We start from the raw sequence: 19933 nt of genomic DNA, 5'->3' as shown, positions 1-19933 counted from the left end.
ACCCTGAGGAAGAGAAGTGCTTGGATTTGGTACCAGAAGGGAACCTCGAGCCCTCAGGCTGCAGTAATGACTGAGCAAGACCTTTGTCCAAGTGCCCAGGGCCAGCCACCTGCCGGCCTCCCTAACCTGCAGTCTCTTCCAGGTCTGAGTAGCCTTTCCTGCAGGCCTAGTAGCCATGGGGGTCCCACAATTAAAGTGCATTCAGGGTGTGACCTGGCCAGAGAATGGGGGACAGACCAGATGTCCATGGCCCTGGCACAGGAAGGGGTCCTGGCCACTGCTTAAAACATAAGACTCTTGTGGGGGATCACTTAAGAGAAGGAAGCCCCAAAGAGCCCAATGGACATTCTTGTCCTCAGACAGCCCAAAGAATGCTTTTTAAAACATTTGGTTAGGCCACTTGGCATGGGAAATTGAGCTCCAATAACAACAGTCGATGGTTTTCATGATTGTTTATAAGTGGATGGGAGTATGGACAACCCTTCGGGAAACCAGCATGGGAATATGTGGTTCCTGGTGCTGCTGACGGGCTCTGCTACCACCTCATTACCTCCTCTTTCTCTCAATGAAGAAAAGACTGTCCCTGCTGGTTCCCAGGAAGCCCCATAAACCAGTATTCATTGAGTGCTTTCTACTAGTATATGCTGGGAGCATTACCTGGATTATCCCTTACCAATGGTGAGAGGGAAGTACATTCTTCTAATTTTACGAATAGGTCTCAAGAGGGTGTAGTGACCTGGCCAACGTCACTCAGCTGGTGTTGCAGAGGCGGGATTTAAGCCCAGGTCTGCCCGAATCTGGAACATGTGCTCTAGCCACCATACTACACTACCATGAAGAAGGACCAACTTTGCACTGGTCTTTGGACTAGGGTACATGGGTGAGCTGAGATCTGGGCACACTCAGCACTTGCCAAAAGCGAAATTGACTCCTCAGCAGGGAAGGGGCACAGCCTCTTCACTGCTGCTGCCCAAATGCTCTTCCACCAAGTCTGGCTGTGGACCACCTGGGCCTGTATCAGAGTCCCATCTAGGAGGCTGGCAGGCATTTGGAGCATTTGTGGCAACCACAGTCCTCACACCAGCACTTGGAAGGTGGCAGCAGAGGAGACAAGCACATCGGTGGCAGCGTCTCTCTAGAGAAAACCACATCCCAGAAGTGGGCCAAGACAGCTGTTCCCAGGGCCCAAGCTGGGCCTCCATGTCTAACAGCAGGAGGAAATGCCCTGCCTCCATGAAGGGGCCAGTTTGAGAGAAAAACATGGCAACTTGGTCAGGGCAGTTCTCAGTATGACCTCCCTTTGACTGGGTTGGAACTCGAATTTGTGTGATGTTGCTCTGGAACAAAATACCAAGAGGCCAAAGATGCCAAAAAGCACAGTAGGGACATGTTAGTTCTGAGCTGTTCTGAAGGAATTCAAACTTGGCAACCAATACTGCCTCCTTTCACCCATCTGTAAGGATCTCCGGGCAAGGTAAAGACATGTCCGGGGTCAGCTAAGGATCTTCATCCCAAGGCTCAGACCCCAGTGCCCCAGAGAGGTCCTGGAAGTGACATGTCAGGGCCAATGACCACCCAAGGGCTTGAGGGCCCGGGCTCCCTAGGACACCACATATACTGCCAAACACAAGAAGGAGACCACGTGATACAGGAAGGAGGTTTATTGACCATTTATTTAATACAGGAGCCCAATTACATTTTAGAAGATTCTGAAGCACTGGAGTAGAATGAAAATCCCAGAAGAGAGACTAGGTGGGAAAACAATAGTTTCAGTGGAAGACAATGCAATGTTTTTAAAAATCAGCCTAAGGCACAGATAGGAAGCCACTACTTAGAAGTTGTCTGCTGCCCTTTGATTCAGTGAAAATGCCTCCAGTGGGTTTGGTATTTCTAGAGAAAGACTAAGCAAGGTGAGGGCGATCCTAAACCCAGGACAGGCAGCCCTGACCTCCTGTGTTGGAACTCAGACCTTCAGAGTCAGCTCTCATGAAGACCCACAGGCCGGCGGGGGGCAGCTTGGACGAAGGGTACAGGAGGCAGGTGTAGAGCAGGGATTGCAGGGGAGTCTGCAAGGGAGAGAGAGAAGGGAGAGTTAGACATGGGAAATAAAAAGATATCTCAGTGCTGGAGACAGAAAAGATCAGACCAAAGTGGTGTAGGAGGGTTTGCCTCAGACAAATCACACAACCCAACGGAACCTCTTCCGTCAGACCCACGTCCACACTCAGCTGTGTCTTTCCATATCCAGGCGTCCCTGGGGCTCGGCTTAGGGACCCGGCTACCATTTGTGATCCATTCTATCAACAGCACGATCTGCCCACACCAGCAATGGTGAATGAGTTACTAAGCGAGGCGGGTTCTTTAGGATGAGATCTCCTGCACCAGTACATTGAGTTATCTCAACGGAATCTGACAGTCAGGTATGTGGCCTGGCCAGAAATTGCCTAGATGACACATACTTGCAGTCCTCGCTCTCCAGAAGGTTCCGGTACGTGGCGATCTCACACTCCAGCCGGGCCTTTGTGTCCAGCAGCACCTGGTACTCCTGGTTCTGCCGCTCCAGGTCGCAGCGGATCTCGGCCAGCTGCTCCTCCACGGTGCTGATCAGGCACTGCATCTGGGCCAGCTCCGTGCCAAAGCGGGCCTCGGCCTCGCACAGGGAGTTCTGCAGACAGTCTTTCTATAATGGGAAATAATGGGGGGAAAGTCCCAGGGGATGAAGAATTCAGCAGTGAAGATCACGGCTGAATTCACCAGGCAGGTGGCAAATTCCAAGAAGTCACAGGGCATTTCTAGAGCTCTGAAGAAATTACCATCAATGTGACCATGACTTTTTACACACACACACACACACACACACACACACACACACACACACACACAAAAGTCTAACTTGAACTGTCATGTTCCCCCTATGCCTCCAACACATGACATGAAGGAGACACCCAGCAAAATCTTGTGAAATGAGTGCCTGAACCTCCACACCTCGTTCTGAAGGAAGTGGAGTTAACGTGTAATAGGAACCATTTTTCTGGGTCAAACTAGCCTTAAAAGCAAGCCTTCTCCACCCAGGAGAGAGGAACCCAAATCAAGCTCAAACTTAATGTTTATAGGACTGAGTACGGAGACTTCTCAGATATGCTGTGACCAGGCCATGGCAGGGGCATTCACAGAGCCCTGCGGGTGCAGGAGGACTCATACCAGCTGGTGCTGGGCTTGGCGCTCCACCTCCAGGGCGTTCACCGTGCATCTCAGCTCCAGGATCTCCGACTGGCAGCACTGCAGCTCTTCAGAGCAGGACGAGGCCTGCAGGCTGATGCCTTCAGACTGAAGCACAGTGCACAGAGACATGATCACTGCCCTGCCCAGATGTCAGCCAGGCTCCCCCTGGCCCCTGCTCCGCAGCACCGCCTCACCTGAGCTTCGAACCACTGCTCCACGTCACGCCGGTTGGTCTCCACCATGGTCTCGTACTGGCACCGCATCTCCTCCAGCACCCTGCTCAGGTCCACGGTGGGCTCCGTGTCCAGCTCAATCCGGAGCCTGTCTCCCAGTTGGCACTTCAGAATGTTCACTTCCTGCAGGGACAGAAGAACCAACAGAAGAACCCCAAGTGAGAAAAGGGCTTTTGACAGAGCAGAAAGCACCTGAACCGCTCTCCTGACAAGCAGTATGAGGGGTGACTCCACATATACACTGATGTGAAAGGTCTTGCTGCCAGGGCCAATGAGAAGAACCCATCTGGAGACCTTCCTAAACTCATGAGGCAAATCTTTGGAGAAGAAACTCCCATCTACCACATCCCACAGAGTCAGCTTGACTCAAACCCAGATCAACCCATTATCCTAATGCCAATTGACTCCAATCCTAGAGCCACAGGATGAGAGGGGCTCCCTTTCCTGCCCAACACCCCACCACCATCACCACCACCACCACCACCATGAGTCTGCAGCCACAGGGCCAGACCTTCTCGTGGTTGCTCTTGAGGCAGAGCTGCTCCTCCTTCAGGGACTCCTGCTGGGCCTCCAGGTCAGCCTTGGCCAGGCTCAGGTCATCCAGGAGCTTGTGCATCCCACACATGTCCGCCTCCACCAGCAGGCGCAGGGAGTGCTCACTCTCGTGCCTTCCATCACAGGAGATGCAAGGTCAACAGATGTCAAGGAAAGCCCCTCTCACCTGATCCCGGTTCCCACCTTGGATGTTCATTTGCTCACCTGATCAACTATCACTGTGTTAGACTCTTAGCTACAGAGCCCAAACTGAGTCTCAGAAAGAATAGTAGATGTCTAGGATTATATACCTTGATTAATAGTAAATAAGGGACTCAACCTAAGTATTCAAACTTCAAATGCAGGATTCATGCTGCCATAGGTAAAAGAATGGCTTAAATATAAGCCTTCTGGACCTACAGTTTGCTACTTCACCCATTGGATTAATTATTTCTCATTGTTTTTCTCATTCATTCAATTGCAACTCTTAATACAAGAAGCTACAATGACAATTATTCCCACTAAATGGATTAGGCCAAGGGTTAGTGAGTCTGTCAGTGACCTATGCACTGAAAGTTTATTCTTGGAATGACTTGATTTGGCTTCAGGTTATAACACAAAACCCTCTTTTCTTCTAGATATGGGGAGAATATGACATAGGATCTAACCAATCTAGACCCTACCTCTTTTCTTGTTTTAATGTTTTTGTTCTCTTTCATCCCATATAATGACCATTTCTAGTAATAGGTTAAATTATGCTTTGGAGAGGAAGAAAGAGGACACTTATTCATTGATTCATTCATTATTCTCATCAACAACTATTTTTGAACACCTACTCTGGTGGACCAAGTACTCTGGTGGCCGCTTAGAAATAAAACAGGAGAAAGGAGTCACTCTTAGCCTGCTTCTGGCCTTACTTACTTGATCCTAAAGTCATCGGCAGCCAGCTTGGCGTTGTCAATCTGGCTAACCAGCCTGGCATTCTCAGCTTTGCTGCACAGGATCTAAGAAAAAACAGGAAGACCATTCACACACTAACATCACACTAGGCTCCAGATGTCTACCCTCCTGCTCAAGGAAACCCAAGAACTCTAAGCTCTTTGAGCCTTCAGTGGTTTTGCCTGCCATCGCCCTCTGCCTCCCTCAGGCCCAGCACACCCCAGGCTACTCCACACCCCACCTTCTGCTGGAGCTCCTCGATGGTCTGGAAGTAGCACTGGTAGTTGGGGCACATGGTGGTCTCATGGCATTTGCTCCACTCTCGGATCTTGGTCTCCAGCTCCGCGTTCTCCTGCTCCAGCTGCCGCACCTTCTGCAGGTAGTTGGCCAGGCGGTCGTTCAGGAACTGCATGGTCACCTTCTCATGGCCATTCAGGGTGCCTTCACCGTAGGCCCCACAGCTTCCGATGTTGGCAGGAATGTTGCGGGTTCCTGGCAAGGGGCAAGCATTGTGGCAGCTGTTGGGCAGACAGAGATTGGGTCGGCCCAGCGGGGTGGTCCCCACTCGAACTCGGTTGACATGTGCCAGGCTGGCCAGGAGGCCCTGGCAGGCAGCCTTTTCCTCTAAGCCAGGGTGGTACCCAATATCACCGGAGGAGGGGCAGACATTTCTTTCTCCAGGATTCAGGGTGCTGCCCAGAGGCTGGCTTGAGGTCATGTAGAAGGAAGTCATGGTGTGGGCTGATGCTACACAGGAGGTTCAGAGCAGCTGGAAAGGCCAAGACACGAGTCTGAGAACCCCCTTCCTTCCTGGGCCTTTTATACCCCATCCCAGGTGGGTGTTGGCTCAGTGCTTTGACCTCACTGCCTTGATTCTCGACCTGTTGTTGTACCGCCATCCTGTTACTCAGCTGTTGAGTTTACCACCAAGAGTTCCTCACCTCATTAAAGGAATGTTGATGATCTGAGGTGCCTCTTGCCTCTTTGATATCAAATTGTCTGTTTATGGAAGGTCAGAGTTTTATATTCCTACTCAGCCACCACCAACAGTTAATGCAGCCTCAGATGTCCTCACTCTGGGCTGGACGGTCTCCCTGTGGATGCGGCCACACTGAAGGATCTAATCTTTCAGTCAATGATTTGTGTAGCAGGAGAGACAGCAAATCTATAAGATCCAGTGGCTCTCCCACCTGTGGTTGGACTCAACCGAACTTTCCTTTCAAGAAAAATGCCATTGTATAAAACTAGCAAGTCTACTGATATTTGAATATTGGGTGGTTCTCATTTCTTCTTTTTTCTTTTCTCTTTTAAATTGCATACTCCCCTGGAGAAGCAACAAAACATCAATGCACTACGAAACATTGCTGCTAATTCAGTTTTAGTTGACTAGTCCACATCCACATTCATTCATTCATTCACTTGTTCAGCATGTTTCCTGAACACCCCCATAACTCAGGTGGTGTGCTGTGTCCAGGACACACAGTGGTCCCTGTTCTTCAGGAGAAAACAGTGTCACTGAAATCGTAGGGTCTTAAACTTGAATGAGAATCATAGATTAATGAGAGTTAGTGAAAGAAAATTCATCATCCTGACCACAGGTGTATCTAGAGAAAAACTACTAACAAAAAACAATAATCTTATTTAATCCAGAAAAGGTAAATTGGGCAACAGAGCTCAAAGGATGTTGAGACAAAAGTTCAAGAACTAACATTTAGAGAGGATACAGGTAAGCTAGCTATTCTACTATATTCTTTCCTATTGAGTCCTTCCCACTTGTGAGGTGGCTGTTCTTAGCTTTGATGAGGAAACTAGAATAAAGTTCATTTTTGATTCACAGAGCTGATAAACTGGCAAGGGCTAGATTCCATCTCATATCTGTAGAGCCCATTCTCTCTCAACCTCACCACAGCCCCCAGGAGGAACAACCTGTACTGCTTCCCAGGTCATTGCTTGGGAAAGTGTACAAGGCTTAATTATTAGACAGGAAGTTGGAGTGAAAAACAATATTATTGAGGGACCTTGTATTCCGGCACAGAGATACTGAGGCAGGGAGGACAATAAAATGCACATAGAAAAAGTTATACTTAAATATGAGAATCTGTAACATATCTCGGATCCCAAAGAGTTTCAACAAAGCTGAGGGGCCATTGCGACCAACTTCTGTGGGGCCAGGCATTGCCCCTCCAAAGTGACCAAGGAAAAGTAGAGGGACCTAAAGACTGAGGAAGATTGAATGGGATATTCCTAAAAGAGCATAAATAGGTCTCTTCTCTGAGCGAAGTTCGGGAACAAGGATCCCCATTGAAACCCAAATGGGAGGCAGTGAGTGTGAGGATTGGTGAGACCTAGGTTCTTGGAATTCTCTCAAGAAGAAATAAAATAAAGAGAACTGCAATTCTTCCCCAAAGGAAAACTGCTCTGGGTCAGCTGAGCCTCTCCCAGCTACCCTGAGGTCATCGATGAAGAATTCTCTGCTGAGGCAGTCCTTAGAAGACCTCTCCCAGTCAGGTTGTCCTTCAGAGGCCTCGGAGCACAATCTGCATATGTTCATCTTCAAACACCTTTTTGTTTCTCTCTTCCGTGTCATCATAGCATCACTGTAATCCAGAGAATTGGACCATTAAAATGGTTTCCTTTGATTTGCTAAATAGGCTCCATCTTTTGACCCTATCCCCAGGCAGGATTTGTCCCATTGATGAACATCTCACTTCCTTCCATCTCTGAACACACTTCTAGGCATCAGAGCTGAAGTTTGCATCCCTGGCTGACACCCCTCTCCGAAGCTGGATTTTGTGCCCCCTCTCCCCCCATGTGGGCTCTGTAAGGTTTGTGTTGCATAGCAGCATTGATGCTGCCTGCTCCTCTGTAGAGCAGTGGATTCTGCTGCTTATCTTTTGTCTCAAAGGAACTGGAAGTAAGTGGACAGCGTGAGGCGGGTGTTTGAGATACACTCGGCTGTGTAGGTGAGGAGGATCCCACCTGGACACAGTAGACTGCCCTGTTCACTCCCCTGTGAAAACAGGCCCCAGTGCCTGAGTACAACATATGTGAGCCGGGTAACATGAAGGGAGGTGCTGGCGATGAAGAGCCAAGAGAAAAGTAGTCCTGCAGCCCTCCTTCATCCACAGGGGCCACCTCTGTCTTCTCTCTTCAGGGGTAAAGTTTTTCGAGCTACCATCTATCTTCAGGGGGCGGTGGGCCACTGGGTACAGAATAGCATCATTCAATGCCATGGCGTTGGGGCCATTCTGATGCATCTCTGAGTGAGAGCAAAGCAGTGGAGTTGGAGCAGCCCACAGGGCTTGGGTCTCACCTGCAGCTACCTTGTCTATTGCAGGAGGGAGACTCTGAAGATACCTAAGCAAATGCGTACTGTCCACAGGCAGCACCCACTGTGTGTTACACCAGAAGGAAGTTTGCTTCTGGTAAAGATCAGAGTTGGTGGGAGGACACCTGAGGGACCTCTGATTTCAAAAGTCCGTCTTGAGAGGCTTTGAAACGGAGGAAAAGTCACCATTTTCTTTTCTCTTGCATGTGATTTGTTTTAATGGACAGGGCTGTGTTTTTATTGTAGCTAGCGTCATAGTTCATGACTTTGTTTTCTTTTTTTTCTGTATTGATTAAGGTATTACATATGTGTCCTTATACCCCATTACCCCCCCTTCCCACCCCCGCTCATGCCCTCACCCACCCTAGTGTCTGTGACTATTGGTTATGCTTATATGCATGCATGCAAGTCCTTTGGTTGATCTCTCCCACTTCCCCCCACCCTCCCCTGCCTTCTCTCTGAGGTTTGACGGTCTGATCGGTGCTTCTCTGTCTCTGGATGGGATTTTATACCTGTTACTTGAGCATCTTTAATTTGATTTTAAGGGTTTTTAACATTATTATTCTGCTTTATTTTTGTCCCAGGTCTTCAGTTCATCAGAGACTGATCAATATGAAAATAATTCTCTTCACTTCTGCCCCACCCCCCCACATCCCAGGTTCCTTTATCTACATTCTAGCACAGGGCACTTGCTTTAATATTTATCTGCTACTAGAACCCATTACACAGAATTTTAAGGCAGCATAGCAGAGTGGTTAAGGCCAGGAACTATGGAGCCAGCCTGCTTGGATTCAAATTCTGCTTCTTCCATGTACCAGCTGTATGAACGGGGCCTGGTGACTTGACCTCTCTATGCCGTGGTTTCTGCATGTGAAAAACGGAAGCAGCAATAGCACCCAGGTCATCGATCTGTTTAAGTATTAAAGAAGTTGATATCTATAAATCATCTATAATAATAAAAGGGTAATATGCTAATTAGACCAGACGTCCTTCTGGACATCATTCCAGACGTCCTTCTGGATGAAGCCAAGGCCAGAGCGAAGCTGCCCTGGTCCCGGGTGCCGGAGGGAAACCAGTGCCAGCAGCCGGGGGAAGGAAGGCCTACTCTTGCATGAATTTTCGTGCATCAGGCCTCTAGTTTAAAATAATGTCTGGCAGGAAGCACTCAACAAGTGTTAGCTGTTACTTTTTTTCAGATGGCCTTTAATCATGGTTTAAATGTTCACATCATTTGTAATTCAAAAATGCTTATTAAATTACCATTTTGTACCTATTTAAGTTAGCAAAGATCAAAAAGGGGGGAAATAGGGGACATCTGTAATAGTGTCAACCATAAATTTTTAAAAAGGTTAATGTCACAATGTTGGCACCGTCACATACTATGGCGTCATACAACCTCTTTGCAAGGCAGATCAGAAATGTCTATTAAAAGTACAGCTGTGCATACCCTCTGACCCAGTTATTCCACTTCCGGGAATTTATGCTGCAGACACACTTACATGGACACGTGTCCAAGGGTAATAAGGATATTCATGGCAACAGCTTGGGAGTCACAGCAGACCAGGAAGAAACAAAGTGCCCACCCACAGGAGCCTGGTTAATGAGTTGTTCATCCATGTAGGAAAAGGCTTACAGCCATTACAAATAATGAGGTAGATCTATAGATGCTGACATAGAAATGACACCTACAGTATAAGAGTAAATGAGAAAAAATAATCCAAGATACCTAGCATGCTACGTTTTATAATTACCAAAAGGGACATCTATGTAGACATAAATTTACAGCAAGACTGAATCTCAGACCATAAAGTCGGGTGTGAAAAATATATAGCTTTTCTGATACTTTAACTAAATTACACTATTAATCTTCATCTCTCACTATGCCAAAGGGCAGAACCTTCATCTCAGTTATCTTAAGTAGCCTTTCCCAAGGGGTGGCCCCAAGTTCCAGAGGCCTCTTTTCCATGGTGTTGGGGCTGAGGAGGAAGGCAGTGGTGTGTCCTCTGCGTTTTCATTCATCCACACTGCAGCCCAGGTGGCCCACTTGCGTCCTTCTGCCTAGAGCTTGGTTGTCAGAACTCCAGGTGCTGCCAGATCATCCTCATCCTCATCCACAGTCCCCTGGAGCTCGCAGGACCCCCTCTGTACATCTCTGCTGCTCTCCGACACAGACGATCGCTTTTAGCTGCTATGTCACCCTCGGCCTCAGGATTCTTTGTGAAGGTTCTACTTCCCAGACTCCCCTGGGGTCTTGGTGCCTCTCCAGATTCCAAGTGGGGAAGGGAGAACAGGTCCCCTCTGCTCCTAAATCCCCAAGCCTAACTAGGGTATCTATTATGCCCCTGCCCTTGACTCCCCATCCCAGCCTGGAAGAAGGGGTCAGACCAGCAGAGGACCTACCAGCATCTCAGTTCTCTTCTCTTCCCTGCCTCTTCATCCCCTGATCCCAACATGCCTTCATCTAACCAGAGAGCAGGACACATGACCTTCCTCGTATCAGACAAGTCCATGCTCTTGTCCTCTCAGGGCTTGGTCTTTGAACCTCAAAAGCCTCTTCCCTTCCTTCTCTATGCCATCCCTTCCCCGAATCATTAAATGTGGCTAAGGCTATAGCTTTTGTTAGCAGGGCCCTGTGTTTCAGAGAGAATACCATGAGCCGCATCTATCTGAACATCAAAATATTCCCCACCTTGCCTGGCTATTGTGGCTCAGTGGTTAAGCATCAGCCTATGAACTGGGAGGTCAGTGTGATTCCTGGTATGGGCACATGCCTGGGTTGTGGGCTTGATCTCCATTGGGGAGGGGGGCATGTGGGAGGTAGCCAATCAATGATTCTCTCTCATCATTGGTGTTTCTATCCCTTTCTTCCTCTCCCTTCCTCTCTGAAATCAATTTTATATATATTTTAATATCCACCACCTCTCTCGTGTGTGTACAGAAGCTAACTTGAGGAGGAGGATTATTTGCACATGGTAGCCTTTTGTTATGTCTCGAGTTTTTACAGTATTTGTGTTCTGCTTGTAGAACTTTGTGAGTTATTTTTCTAAGAGGCCTTGTATAAACAGAAAATGCTTGGTGTTTTGTTAGCATCTGGATACCCTTGGGCTCCTTTTCCCATTTCAGGAACCTGACTTTTGTGCTGAATCAGTTGGGTTACAATGCTGTTCTGCCCAGTGTTCAGAGACACTTTGCCCTTCACACCCTTCACTTTGAGTGATGATCCTGGCTGATGAGGTCCCTGGGGTGCTGGACCAGGAACCACCTCTGCTGTCTTGTGTCCCCATAAGCCTCTGGATGTCACTCGTCCATTACTCTGGGTTTCTCAGGGACCATTTCCTGTGGGTGTTAAGCCAATAAAACTCTCACTGACCTGGCTGGAGATAGTCCTGGGGCAAAGGTGCATTCAATGGAAAGGAGAAAAATAGACTATGGGAACTTGGAGGGTGAATGATTTAGGAAGTTGGGGAAAAATGAGCTGAATAAGTCACTATAGAAGTATTTATTTGGCCCACTTCACAAATTTTGTGCAGGAAAAATAGGGAAAAATGGAAAAGTTGGCTTCATTTTGCATATGAAAAATCTATTATTAAATACTCTGATTTCTGAAGGTCAGGTCTATCCCTAAGAGTTCGTATTTCTCAGTTCAAGAGTAGCCTTGAATCTTCCTCCAGCTTTACTTGGTATTTGGTCAGTTCTTCTTCTCCACTCACACTGAGTCCCTCGTTTACCTTGAATATAGCCCCCCCATGGTGTACTCTGCTGTCAGTTTACGTGGAAGATCCTTAGAAGCAGGGATTTCCATCTTATTCCTTTTGTCTTGTTCACCTCTGTAATACTCAGCATAGCACCTGACACACAGTAAATGCTCAATCAGTGAAAAGATGAAAGAAATAACCAAATGAGCTCAGCTATGGAGCAAATCAGACTCAGTATTAACATCCACAGTGCCTGGTGCATGATGATGCTCAATAAATGTGCAATGAATGAATGAATGAATGAAGAGACATATAAAGCCAGACAACAGCATGTTATGCCAAGGAAAGAAAATCCTGGACTTCTAAACCCTGTGGTCCTAAAGCAAATCAGGATAAGATTTGTTTTCATTTAGGATCTCATATATATAAAAGCCTAAGCGACCATTTGACCGGTAGCTATGATGTCTGACCACCAGGTGGCAGACACTCAATGCACAAGCGTGAAAACGTGGAACAGACTGATGAATCTCAGAGGGAATGGGGAGGCCAGCAGGCAGAAAGAGATTAACCAAAGATCTTATATGCATACTTTTTTTTTTTAAGGATGTAGACAGCAGTGAGCTGGGGTGCAGACCAGCTGGTCCAGAGAACTGACTAATCCACTGTTCTGTGAGGTTTGTGCTCAGTAAATCCACATCTAGCCACTTTCCAAATTGCACTGTGTCGGTGACCCTAAGTGTGAGAAACAGGGGCAACCAAGGCTTACATTGCAGGGTGTCCCTTTAAAAGGCAGAGTCACCAAAAGAACAGAGAATAAAGATGCGAGCTCTAGGACACAATTGCTTTGCAGCCAGAGAAATCTAGGTCCAAGTCCTGGCTCAGCCTTAGTCAAGTTATTGAACTCCTGTGAACCCCACTGCTTCATAAGTTTAAGGGGCTCATAATGTGCGCCTTTCTGAATGTGAGAGAACGACATTCAGTTCTCAGGGAGAAGAGATGGCATTTAACACCAGCAGGAGGAAACCACCGCTACGTAAAGCTCCAGTTAAAATTGTGTGGTTAGGGTTCAGTGTTTATTTTAACAATCATAGGAAGAGAGCAGAGCAGGCTCTGTGTGATGTCGCTGCTGCTGTCCATGGTGAGGACGGAAGCCCACCAGGTGTAGGTGGGAGACTGGAGCTGGGCTGAAGCAGGAGACGGGAGCTTTCCCGACAGGCAGCGCCTTCAAGGTGGGTACACACACAACAGTCTCTTCTCAGGAAGATGTCAACCCTGCAGAGGGAGCTTTTTAAAGCTCGATCACTGGGGTAGGAAGGGGGACAAGCCAGATCCTGCCCCTTAACACCGCCCAGTCAATCAACCTCAGACAAAATGACTTAATGACACAAGAGGTTCTTCCAGAAGGACATTCTCACCATGGGCCACATTCAGCGCTGGACGCTGTGGGCCCAAATGCAAACAGGCAGTTCCTTCCCATGAAGACAAGGTTGCCTTGAACCAGGCCGGCCTTGACTCTGACTTTGGTGGCAGTGTCACTCCTCTGTGTCTCCACGTCGCCTTTTCTCTTAAAGAGCCACAAGGTAGGATGTGCCATGAGGCTGAGATGAGCGATTTTTTCCAACCATCTGGCAACCACATGTAGAAATCAGGACTGCAAACATATAATCCACATCCCCCCAAAACAAAGTTCTGCAGAAGTCATCAGTGACCCTTGGTGTCACTGATTCCTGAGTGTCTCCCCATCACTTTAACCCTGGTGGGTCCAATAGGGGAAAAGAAGACAAGACCACCCACAAAACGGGCTCCCCTCTCCTTGGATGAACTCGGTATAAGGGGGTTGCTAAGAAGGCTCTGCCCCTCAAAGCAAAGGTTCCTTATTCTTTGGACAAATGCAAATATAATTTGTTCCGGAAAGCAAGTGATTCAGTATATCATTTTGTTTCTGGTTGCATTTAGCTGCTAAAGGAACTTTCTTTTAACTGCCTCAAGGAAAAGGCTGAAGGCCCGGGGTGAGCTTTGAACCTGACCCGTCTGCCTCAGGACCCACACTCCTAGTCATGGTATGATATTGGTTCTGGAGGAGGTTTATATGGTGCTTCCTCCCTTGCAGGGTGTTTTAATTCTGCCATCTCACTTAGGGTCCGTGACAGATCTAAGACGTAAGTAGGAAAGGTCACATTAGCCCCATTTTATAGCAGGAACAAAACACTGAGGCTCCGGCAATTCTCAAGCCCCATTGCGAGTCAATGATAAAATCAGGTCTAGACACATTCATTCTTTCCACAGATGTTTATTGAGCATCTGCTCTGTGCCAGGTGGTGGCCTAGGCTGTGGGGAAGCAGCAGTAGACAAATTCTAATCTCAAGGAAGCATTTTAATGAGAAAATAATAGGCAAGTAAGCAAATTGAGCTGTTGAGAGATACTCAGATGAAAATAAACAGGACAGACAGTGAGGAGGTGAGTACCGAAGACTGATGATCAAGCAGGATCTTTCAGAGGGAGTGATGTTTCAGCTGAGACCTGAATAACCAGGAAGAGGGGGACAGCATTCCAACGAGGAGGAAGAGCAGGGACAGGTCTCCTAGCATGTCCCGCACAGAAAGGCCACCGTGGCTGGATTGTGGTGAGGACGGGGAAGAGTGGGAGACAAGAGCGGAAGCATAGGAAGTAAGCAAACATAAATGTGTTGAAGATACTGTCATGATCTATTTTTCCATTACCCCGAAACCCTTGTGGCCAGCAGTCCTCTCCTGTTGAATCGGTAGGTTTTAATACCTCAGGGGGACGTGCTAGAAAAAATTAAGTCACTGTTGAAATTTTACTGTAAAATTAGATGAAGCCAGACAATAGTTGTGAGAGGCAGTATTTATAGAGAAGAGAGATTTCTTAATGTGAAAGGTCCCTTGACATAGCAAGAGGCGAGCCTGGCCCTTTGTCAAAGACAGGGATCCTGAGTGGAGAGAACTCAGATTTGTTGCAAGGAGGTTCCCCCCTGACCTAGGGAGGAAGTGGAACCAGCTTCCTTCGCAGGGAGGAGGAAGTGGGAGAGGAAGTGATCAAATATACAGTTTCTAGTCCCATATTTCCCTCTGGGATCATTATCCGGGCCTGGAGATGTTAGAAATAGTCAATTTGGGGGAATCCTAAACAGTGACATTTGTTCCTCACTTCCCTGGTCACAAACGAAGTAAGTTTAGTGGGTAAATTTTTCAAGTTAACATCGGTGTCCTTGAAACACAACTTCAAGTCATGCCCTAGACCAGTGATGGCGAACCTATGACACTCATTTTTTTGGTTGATTTTTCTTTGTTAAATGGCATTTAAAGATATAAAATAAATATCAAAAATATAAATCTTTGTTTTACTATGGTTGCAAATATCAAAAAATTTCTATATGTGACACGGCACCAGAGTTAAGTGAGGGTTTTTCAAAATGCTGACACGCCGAGCTCAAAAGGTTCACTATCACTGCCCTAGACTCAGCCCGAATGATTCTTCCATCGGATCCCATCCCTGAGTGTCTCCAGGTGGATACTCTGAGCCACCACTGGTCATCGGGACCCAGCCAGGGAGGTGTGGAGCCCTCTGGGAAAATCAGGAGCTGGGAGGGATGGCTCCCCATCGAGATCCCACTTTTCCTGGTAGGTTTGGACAGGCCTATGCATGCGGAAAGTCAGTGATAGTTAGAAGCCAGATTTCCGAAATGTCTAATGAGCATTGCTATGTGGGTATCCCCTTGCTTTAGCCGCCTCCGCTGGTCCACAGACATTCAGAACCGGCTCCCAGTGCTGGCTGCACGGGCTGAGCCAGGCCCATAAGTGGTGCAGGGGGCACAGCTCGGGCGAGGAGCACAGGCGGGAGGCACACAGGCAGCAGACGTGGAGCAGGGATTGCAGGGGAGTCTGCAGAGAGATGGAAAAGGCGAGCAAGGTTAGGGGTGGAAATTAACAGAAGGCTCACTGCTACATGTGTGTGTGGAGCATGACAAAGGGCTCCTCACTCCCAAATCACAGGACCTGATGCAACTGAAGCCCTCTGCCCACTGACACCTAGTTTGCACCTCTGGAGTTTGACCGGGCGATCTCTCCAATGCCTGCCAGAATCAAGGTTTTGTACAGGAGAGTTGGGTTCTATCCCACGGGGTATAACATACTGGGAAAGATGTTAAAAAGGAAAAGCAAGTCCAAAAAACCAGCTGGATCAAATCTATGACAAGAGACCTGGTAGATGGCAGCCTCCTCTGAAGGGACAGTCAGTCCCTGCACACTCACTCCCTCTGACACAGAGTGTGTGCAGCACCGTCAGTGGTGGCTCCACAGGTGCACGGAGAGCCTTGTGCTATGAAGACTGCCCTTCTGTTACCCAGAGGAGCTTCTGAGAAACGACTGAATGACTCAGCCAGGAATTGCCTAGATGACACGTACTTGCAGTCCTCGCTTTCCAGAAGGTTCCGGTACGTGGCGATCTCACACTCCAGCCGGGCCTTTGTGTCCAGCAGCACCTGGTACTCCTGGTTCTGCCGCTCCAGGTCGCAGCGGATCTCGGCCAGCTGCTCCTCCACGGTGCTGATCAGGCACTGCATCTGGGCCAGCTCGGTGCCGAAACGGGCCTCGGCCTCGCACAGGGAGTTCTGCAGACAGTCTTTCTATAATGGGACATAATGGGGGGGAAGTCCCAGGGGATGAAGAATTCAGCAGTGACGATCACGGCTGAATTCACCAGGCAGGTGGCAAATTCCAAGAAGTCACAGGGCATTTCTAGAGCTCTGAAGAAATTGCCATCAATGTGACCATGACTTTTTACACACACACACACACACACACACACACACACACACACACACACAAAAGTCTAACTTGAACTGTCATGTTCCGCCTATGCCTCCAACACATGACATGAAGGAGACACCCAGCAAAATCTTGTGAAATGAGTGCCTGAACCTCCACACCTCGTTCTGAAGGAAGTGGAGTTAACGTGTAATAGGAACCATTTTTCTGGGTCGAACTAACCTTAAAAGCAAGCCTTCTCCACCCAGGAGAGAGGAACCCAAATCAAGCTCAAACATAATGTTTATAGAACTGAGTAGGGAGACTTCTCAGATATGCTGTGACCAGGCCGTGGCAGGGGCATTCGCAGTGCCCTGCAGGAGGACTCATACCAGCTGGTGCTGGGCTTGGCGCTCCACCTCCAGGGCGTTCACCGTGCATCTCAGCTCCAGGATCTCCGACTGGCAGCACTGCAGCTCTTCAGAGCAGGACGAGGCCTGCAGGCTGATGCCTTCAGACTGAAGCACAGTGCACAGAGACGTGATCACTGCCCTGCCCAGATGGCAGCCAGGCTCCCCCTGCCCCCTGCTCCGCAGCACCGCCTCACCTGAGCTTCGAACCACTGCTTCACGTCACACCGATTGGTCTCCACCATGGTCTCGTACTGGCACCGCATCTCCTCCAGCACCCTGCTCAGGTCCACGGTGGGCTCCGTGTCCAGCTCAATCCGGAGCCTGTCTCCCAGTTGGCACTTCAGAATGTTCACTTCCTGCAGGGACAGAAGAACCAACAGAAGAACCCCAAGTGAGAAAAGGGCTTTCGCTCTCCTGACAAGCAGTATGAGGGGTGACTCCACATACACACTGATGTGAAAGGTCTTGCTGCCAGGGCCAATGAGAAGAACCCATGTGGAGACCTTCCTAAACTCATGAGGCAAATCTTTGGAGAAGAAACTCCCATCTACCACATCCCACAGAGTCAGCTTGACTCAAACCCAGATCAACCCATTATCCTGATGCCAATTGACTCCAATCCTAGAGCCACAGGATGAGAGGGGCTCCCTTTCCTGCCCAACACCCCACCACCACCTCCACCACCACCACCACCACCATGAGTCTGCAGCCACAGGGCCAGACCTTCTCGTGGTTGCTCTTGAGGCAGAGCTGCTCCTCCTTCAGGGACTCCTGCTGGGCCTCCAGGTCGGCCTTGGCCAGGCTCAGGTCATCCAGGAGCTTGTGCATCCCACACATGTCCGCCTCCACCAGCAGGCGCAGGGAGTGCTCACTCTCGTGCCTTCCATCACAGGAGATGCAAGGTCAACAGATGTCAAGGAAAGCCCCTCTCACCTGACCCGAGGTCCCACCCCCTGAGCACCGTGGATCCTCATTTGCTCACTGTGCCCAGTCTCTGGCCTCAGAGAAGAATTAGACACATCCCCTCCTCTCAAAGGATTCGTGGTCTAGGGAAGCAGTCATATTTTTACCATTGTGCATTGAAGCAACTGTGGTTCAGAAAGTTAACTGACTTGCCTAAGAATATGTGTCTTAGGACCCAGTACAGGGCTCGGGCCATTTCACGGGCTGTTGTTAAGAAGGAGAAGCAACAGCAGGAGCTTGGACCTTGATTTGCTCCCTTATTCTTTGTGTTGTGCGACTTGTTCATCTCTCTCCTTTATTGAGAGGAAATGCCTGGTGGCTGAGGGCTTCATCGCTAAATCTGGACACTGACCCCTCCGTAAGTGGCTCTTCCAACTGATATGTGAAATTCAATAGCTTTCCATATTCTGTTTATTCTTGAAATCACTCTATTTTGATTTTAAGTAATGAGCTCAGGCATCTTTATCTTACATTTTAGGGAAATATATGACCTAGGACTAACATGAGGCTATGCCATACATGCTTGACTTAATGGTGTTGTTTCTTCTCTACCTTCTTTCTATTACTTGTTTTTAATTTGGGAATTTAGGAAGAAAGAAACAGAACAGTAATTCCCTCACTCAACAAATGCTTGGACATTTGGGATTTAGGTGGAGGAAGGAGTCACTCTGGGCCTTCTTAGACTCTTACTTACTTGATCCTAAAGTCATCGGCAGCCAGCTTGGCGTTGTCAATCTGGCTAACCAGCCTGGCATTCTCAGCTTTGCTGCACAGGATCTAAGAAAAAACCAGGAAGACCATTCACACACTAACGTCACACTGGGCTCTAGCCCTATGTGTGGTGTCTACCCTCCTGCTCAAGGAAACCCAAGAACTCTAAGCTCTTTGAGCCTTCAGTGGTTTTGCCTGCCATCGCCCTCTGCCTCCCTCAGGCCCAGCACACCCCAGGCTACTCCACACCCCACCTTCTGCTGGAGCTCCTCGATGGTCTGGAAGTAGCACTGGTAGTTGGGGCACATGGTGGTCTCATGGCATTTGCTCCACTCTCGGATCTTGGTCTCCAGCTCCGCGTTCTCCTGCTCCAGCTGCCGCACCTTCTGCAGGTAGTTGGCCAGGCGGTCGTTCAGGAACTGCATGGTCACCTTCTCATGGCCGTTCAGGGTGCCTTCACCGTAGGCCCCACAGCTTCCGATGTTGGCAGGAATGTTGCGGGTTCCTGGCAAGGGGCAAGCATTGTGGCAGCTGTTGGGCAGACAGAGATTGGGTCGGCCCAGCGGGGTGGTCCCCACTCGAACTCGGTTGACATGTGCCAGGCTGGCCAGGAGGCCCTGGCAGGCAGCCTTTTCCTCTAAGCCAGGGTGGTACCCAATATCACCGGAGGAGGGGCAGACATTTCTTTCTCCAGGATTCAGGGTGCTGCCCAGAGGCTGGCTTGAGGTCATGTAGAAGGAAGTCATGGTGTGGGCTGATGCTACACAGGAGGTTCAGAGCAGCTGGAAAGGCCAAGACACGAGTCTGAGAACCCCCTTCCTTCCTGGGCCTTTTATACCATATCCCAGTGGGTGTTGGCTCAGTGCTTTGACCTCACTGCCTTGATTCTCGACCTATTGTTGTACCGCCATCCTGTTACTCAGCTGTTGAGTTTACCACCAAGAGTTCCTCACCTCATTAAAGGGATGCTGATGATCCGAGGTGCCTCTTGGCTCTGATATCAGGTTGTCTGTTGGTGGGAGGACAGGGAAGCTTTTATTATTTTTCAAAGAACAAAAGTGCTCTTAGCCATTGGATGTTTATACCTTGATGGGGGTTGGCCTCCTTGTTGATTTGCCCACTCTAAGG

At 48.7% G+C, this 19933-nt stretch overlaps 2 protein-coding genes across 2 annotated transcripts; both read right to left on the bottom strand.

The window, feature by feature from the left end:
• Positions 1-1646: 1646 nt before the first annotated feature.
• On the bottom strand, positions 1647-5802 carry LOC118672402 (keratin, type I cuticular Ha7-like). The gene is made up of 7 exons (XM_036342056.1): positions 5170-5802; positions 4911-4993; positions 3967-4123; positions 3417-3578; positions 3202-3327; positions 2460-2680; positions 1647-2066 (listed from the first exon to the last, which is right to left on the bottom strand). The coding sequence occupies exons 1-7, from the start codon at positions 5659-5661 to the stop codon at positions 1985-1987; spliced, it is 1323 nt and encodes a 440-aa protein (XP_036197949.1). The 5' UTR covers positions 5662-5802; the 3' UTR covers positions 1647-1984.
• A 9504-nt stretch (positions 5803-15306) lies between these two features.
• Positions 15307-19618, bottom strand: KRT38 (keratin 38). The gene is made up of 7 exons (XM_036342078.1): positions 19060-19618; positions 18789-18871; positions 17855-18011; positions 17326-17487; positions 17111-17236; positions 16377-16597; positions 15307-15854 (listed from the first exon to the last, which is right to left on the bottom strand). Exons 1-7 carry the CDS (start codon positions 19549-19551, stop codon positions 15722-15724), a joined length of 1374 nt encoding a protein of 457 aa, XP_036197971.1. The 5' UTR covers positions 19552-19618; the 3' UTR covers positions 15307-15721.
• Between the last annotated feature and the right edge of the window lie 315 nt (positions 19619-19933).

Source organism: Myotis myotis, unplaced genomic scaffold (genome assembly GCF_014108235.1).
Source record: "Myotis myotis isolate mMyoMyo1 unplaced genomic scaffold, mMyoMyo1.p scaffold_m19_p_17, whole genome shotgun sequence".
In the NCBI taxonomy this organism is placed as follows: domain Eukaryota; kingdom Metazoa; phylum Chordata; class Mammalia; order Chiroptera; family Vespertilionidae; genus Myotis; species Myotis myotis.
Note: the sequence above shows the minus strand (reverse complement) of the source record. Positions and strands in the feature narration are given on the sequence as shown.